Source organism: Meriones unguiculatus, chromosome 8, assembly GCF_030254825.1.
Source record: "Meriones unguiculatus strain TT.TT164.6M chromosome 8, Bangor_MerUng_6.1, whole genome shotgun sequence".
NCBI classification, from domain to species: Eukaryota; Metazoa; Chordata; class Mammalia; order Rodentia; family Muridae; genus Meriones; species Meriones unguiculatus.
This window is the reverse complement of record NC_083356.1, coordinates 21,116,630-21,122,629: the sequence shown is the minus strand read 5'-3', so window position 1 is coordinate 21,122,629 and position 6,000 is coordinate 21,116,630. Positions and strand designations below refer to the sequence as shown.

The window sequence follows — 6,000 nt, the reverse complement described above, 5'->3', positions numbered from 1 at the left end:
GCGTCACTCTTGGCTGTGTGGCAGCTGAGGAGGCTTCTGGCCCCTGACCTGTGGGGCCTCAGCTTGAAAGATCGAGAGCTCAGGCAGAAGCTTGTGAGCAGGCCCACCGCAGCACTGGGGGGGGGGGGTGGTACCCAGGGTTTCTCATGGCACACTTGCTAACCTCAAAACTCTCCAACAGCTCTTTGCACCTTAAAGTCTCCCCAAAACTTTCACTAAGGCTTAACTCACTAGGAATAGAGTACGAAAACATGAAGAAAGAAAGAAATACTCTTTCATTTCAAAGGAACTAATGCCTAAACCTGAAATGATCAAAAGCGACATCTTTCTCTTAAAAAAAAAAAAAAAAAAAAGCAGTACCCAGATGGCTTTGTCAGTTTGAAAGATATGCTAATAAACTGGACAATGAAGAAAATTAAGTCGTTGCTTTTTTTGTCCCCAGAGCCATGGGGACCTCTGAAGTCTTAAACTTCTAGGTCTGTAGGCAGTGGAACCATTGTGTTCCAGCAAAATGCCTAGACAGGGTCTGGGCTCCCCCGGGAAGACTGGGGGTTCTGCAGGGTCTCAATGGCTGGTGGGCTGCTGCCACTCAGGCTGCCTAGGTGGCTGTTGATGACAGCAAGTTCCTGGATCACCAGGCTCAGGTCCTCGTGGAGTCGAACCACGGCACTCTTCACCTCGCCCAGAAGGGTGTGGATGGAATGGGTCTCAGGTTCCATGGGCAAGCCTTTGCTCGCCTGGCAGCTAGCTTGGGATGTCAAAGGGAAGTGGGCCCTCACTGGGGTGGAAAACGCCGCCCGACTGCTGCCGGGAATGGGAACTGACTTGGTAGCTGAATCGGAGCTGCCTGGGAGATTAAGGTAGTCCTCATCATCTGAAGACGCTGTGCCCCTGGGAGCACAGGGTTGGCAAACCCCGGATGCCTTATTTTTGCACGTGATGAGGGCAGGGGGCGACTGTGGCTGGGGCAGAGTCCAGAAGGAAGGGCTGCTCAACACCGAGGGAAAGTGACGAGCTGACTTCTCTGGCTGAGCTGAGTCAGGAGACGACACAGACAGAGTAGAAAAGGAAGATGTGGCCTCAGAGGTGGTGGAGACTAAAACAGAACGGAGAGAGACAGAGATTTATATAACATACAAACAAGAGTAATGGCTAGAATAATTGTGCCGTGTAAACACAGACAGGTTGGAAGGTCCCAAACCAGTTTGACTTTTCAAAGTTAAAAACTCATAAACCTGAAAACCCAAAACAGGAAGTGGACAAATCTAGAGATGTGTTATACACCAACAATGCCTCAGAAATAAACCTAAAATAGAATGAGCAATATTCATCTTGATTTCCAAACTCCGCCCGGCATATTTTTACACTACTGTACCTCGTCCATGAAGGGACATTGCTACGCTTTGCCGCCGCCTGCCAGCATTTTATGTAGGCATCTGAAGCAGGGAGGCTGAGGAAGCCCTAACGTAGTCTTTCATCTCTCCCCGCATACAGACATTGTTATAACAAAATAAACTGCAGCGACTCCAGCGAGTAGCATGAATCTTTTCCTCTCTGGGGTCACATACAAGTGAGCCTAAGCCCGACCCAGCTTTGACTGGAGCCCTGGAGCACACACGCACCCATTCTTCTCACCAAGGATCTGAAGCGGCATGGAAAAGCACTCACAGCCCATTTCATAAAATTAAAAGACTTGACAACAATTTCATTGCCTTTCGGACAAAATCCTATTAAACATCTTTTCTTACTGACTTCAGTTTCCCAGACCATCCTGAGTGTGTTCCTTAGGACAGCAGGTGCCGGGGCTGGCGAGATGGCTTGGTGGGTGGTTAAGAGCACTTGCTGCTCTTGCAGAGGACCTGGGTTTGGCACCCACATGACAGCTCACAACCCTCACGGACTTTGGTTCCAGTATATGTGACACCCTTTTCTGCCCTCCGTGGGCGCCAGGCACACATGTACACAGACATATATGCAGGTTAAACACCTACACAAATAAAAGAACTCTTAAAAAACCCAGCAGGTGTTTTATAAAAACAGGGCTCTGCGGTCAAGTGAGACCGGCCACTGCGTATCATACCTCCATTAGGAGATTAACTGTCCAGGAGCACATTTAAAATGATAAAAAATCTACAGTTCTTTCTTTTACAGGGTCTCATGTAGCCAAGGTTGGCCTCAGACTCACTGTGGAGCTGAGGATGACCTTGAACTTCCAATCCTCTTGCCTCCGTTTCCCAAGTGCTGGGGTTACAGGTGTCTCAGGACACTATGTTTATGTGGGGCTGGGAATCAAACCCGGAGCTTCATGGATGCTAGGCTCTGCCCACTGAGCTACACCCCCCCACCCTCAAGCATCTTATCCAAGGGTTTTTGGACACAGGACTTCCCCCCCCCCTCTTGGAATACCTACTTGGATTTATTTTTGGATATATGGTACAAACTGGTGAAAGCCAGTCCTCGGATGTCTGTGATTCGCTCTGAACTTGCTGCTTTAAAGATTTACTCAGCCAGGCGCACAGCAGGGAGGCCGAAGCCTGCCACTCAGCACGGGGAGACTTAGCTTTGTTGGTGGATTTCACTACATATTCATGTCCCTTCTGAACTAAACTGGAACTTATAAAAATGGCCAGGGCAGGTGGCCACTCTCTATTTTTTGCCTCTAAGCTCTTCAGGCCTATCTCCAGTTCTCAGGGAAGGTTCCAATCACAAACCTTGGTTTTGGATGCCAAGAGTATTCTCAGCTGGTGGGGCAACAGGGATGAAAGGAAAGCAGGGACTCAGCTGCGCATGGTCAAGGCCAGCGCGCTCGTGGGAGAATCTGGGTCAGGCTAATCTAGCCTCTGTACTGGGGCCGGGGGTGGGGGTGGGGGTGCGCCATGATAGTGGGCGTGTGGGTGACGAGAGCCTCACATGCGCTCACGTGCTTTGTGCTGGGGCCCAGCTGTCATCTGCTGCATCCTTCACCTCTTGGGCTGGCTCTCTGCTCTCCAGCTTCTGTGGCCCCTCTTCCTTATTTTGCTCTCATTAGAGGATAGTGCAATCACCAGCAGGCCAATGACAAGGCGGCCCGAGAGGCAAAGACATTGGAATATTCATGCCTAAAAATGTTCTTTCTACCTTCAGGCTTAGTGACAGTTTGTGTAAGGAATTTTAGGCAGAAAAATCTTTTCATTTGGACTTAAAAAAAAAAATCTCTCTTCTCTGTGTCAGTGTATCTGTGTGTGTGTGTATGCCGGTTCTTACCTTTCCACCTTGTTTGAGGCAGGGTCTCTTGTTCACAGCTGTGTACACTGGACTACCCAGCCTGTGAGAGTCTGGGGACTCTCCTCCCATCTCTTCCTAGGACACCGGGATTACAGAGTTCACTACCACGCATAGCTGATGTGAGCTCTGTGGATGCAAACTCAGGTCTTCGCAAGAACAAGGCGCTTGTTTGACCACTAACTCTTGAAAGCCAACTTCCACTGTCTTCCGGTTTCCAGTATTGAGTTAAGTCGTAGCCATTCTATTCTTTTTTTTTTTTTTTTTTAAAGATTTCTTTTCATTTTACCTGTTTGGGTGTTTTGTCTGTATGCATGTCTGTGCACCAGGTGCAGACCCGATGCCCGTGGAGGCCAGGAGAGAGCACCCATCCCCTGGAACTGGAGCTACAGATGGTTGTGAGCCGCCACGTGGGTGCTGGGACTTGAACCGGAGTCCTCTGGAAGAGCAGCCGGTGCATTAACTGCTGAGCCATCTCTCCAGCCCCGCTCTTCTAATTCTTATTCATGGCACAGGGCCTGCTGCGTCTCTGAGGTATTAGTAAATTTCCTCTCCGTCTCCAGTACTCTGGATCCTCGATGCTGTGCACTGAAGCGGGGCAATTTTCATTGACTCAGGTCAATCGAAAGCGAGTTTTAATCAGGCAACTCATTTCCTTTAGATTCAAATGTTTTCTCAAGGCTTCCGTCAGTGAGCTTCTGGCCCCTCGTGTCCTCGCTCTCTCTCTCTCCCTCCGAGCCCCTGACTGTACGTTAGAGCGGCTGGTGCGTGTGTGCCACTGCGGTCCTGTGGGGGTGGGAGGACACTCTGGGCTGAGGGTGCCCTCCTTCCACCGTGACCCAGGGCCGCTTGCTGACCGCTGGGCTCAGGCCGGCTGGTCTGTGGGCTTTCCAGGATGATCCCTCTCCATCTCCCATCTCAGAACAGACACACCAGGATCACAGGTGTGTGCCACCTCATCCCTGCTCCGGGGATCCGAAGTCTGCTCCTTCGTGGAGCTATTTCTCTAGCCCTCTTTTTCAAGTATTATTATTAGTGTGTGTGCGCACCACAGCGTGTGTGTGGAGAGGTCAGAGGCCACTTCACATGATCCATTCTCCCTATCCACGTTTCTTCAGGCTCGCCTGGGGGAGTGTCTTTATGGGCTGAAGCATCTTGCCAGCCCTCTTTCTATTTCCCCCCTTCTCTCTTTAATGTTGTCTCTTTGCCCTACTTCTTGGAGGTTTTGTGAGCCTTAACTTCCAATCCTTTTGGTGAATTTCTTCTTTCTGCAAGAGATTTTTAATTTTGAAGAGGTTTTTTGTTGTTCTCAGAAATTTTCAAAACAGCCTGTTCTTGTTTCATAGATACATCGTACTTTCTTACCTTTTAGGCATCTTGAAGAAACATTTTTAAAGTATTTTCTTTTCCTTTAATCATGCAGTATCCTCCATCGTGTTCCCACACGATTCCATGTGAGAGGCCTTTCCAGGAGCTCCCATTCCGTGTCTGCCTGATTAATAACAGGGGGTCAAAGTTGACAGGAGCTTTGAAAATAGTGTGAGGTGCCAACTTGGGGGCCCAGTGAACAGTCACTGGGGCGGGTTATTTGAAGGAACTACAGATGCCAGCAGCTCTTCTGAGGCAGGCTGGGGCCTCACAGTCTTCCTATTTGCTGCTCTGAGAGGAAAGGTCTGGCTACCAGCGTTCTCGAAGTCAAAAGGGAAGGTGCCAGCCCCTGGCTTGCCCTGTTCACTCATTCCTACAGTTCCTCTGGTTACAGTCCGCACAACCTGACTGTCTCTTGGAGCTCTCATTTCAGAGGCCCACCAACTGCTCCCTCCAGATTTCCAGACCCCAATTCTGAAAGTTGTAGGGTGGGTGTCTCTTCAAGGTAAGTGACTGCCTCAAGATGAAGCCCAAGGATAGAACTCATTTTTATTTTTTTCTATTATGATGATGATGATGATGTAGTGGTGGTGGCTTTGTTGTTGTTTTGTATGTTTAGTTCTGGTCTCTCTAAGTTGCCCTGGCTGTCCTGGAATTTACTATGTCCGTCAGAGTACCCTCAAACTCTGCCTCCTGAGTGCTGGGATTACAGAACTTATTTTTAAATAGCTGCTTTGTAGTTTTCTTGTCTAAATGTGGTGCTTGTGCCTTTCTTGGACCTAGTGAACCAGAAGCAAGGTGGGGCTGAAAGAAGCTGAGCTTCCCAGGCTCCAGGTGTTTCTGAAGGAGAAACCAGCAACCCCTCCTCTGGCCACCTTCCCGCGGCTCTGTGCCTCCACTGCTGAGTGACGGTGTCGCGTGGCCTTCGGCTCTGATCTGCAGGCTCAGTGCCTGTGTCAAGCCACTCGGCGCTAATGGCTGCGCACCAATTTCCTTTTGTTTCCAAACACTCTGCAGCTGTGCCGCACCCTTCAATCTGCTCCTGGGGCTCTCCTCAGCTGCCCCTTCTCTTCCCCTGCACTGGCGCCCCACAGAAGCGGCGTGGGCACCCTGCTGGCATCCATCCTCTTTGAGTAGCAAGTGCCGCAATAAGATACAGTCAGTGGCTGTGTTTTCAGAGCTCATCCTGTGACACGCACGGACTAGTTCAGCTGCTCCAAGGCAGCACCGACAAATTCATTCCCGTTGCCGGTGTGTTTTCTTAACCATTTACACTGTAAGTGTGGGAAACCTGCTAATTAAGATATAATGGCTTTCAATTTAAGCGGCATTTAGAACTATGCTGCAAAGATGAAAAAAAAAAGTAAAATC

General features: G+C 49.6%; 1 protein-coding gene across 1 annotated transcript in view; it reads right to left on the bottom strand.

Annotated features, from left to right (window-relative positions):
* Positions 1-484: 484 nt before the first annotated feature.
* The window catches only part of Enthd1 (ENTH domain containing 1), a 107,425-nt gene continuing 101,909 nt past the window's right edge, over positions 485-6,000 (bottom strand). The window contains exon 8 of the mRNA XM_021640342.2: positions 485-1,096. Within this exon, the coding sequence (XP_021496017.1) occupies positions 516-1,096 (581 nt within the window). The 3' untranslated portion in view covers positions 485-515. The remainder of the gene's footprint in view (positions 1,097-6,000) is intronic.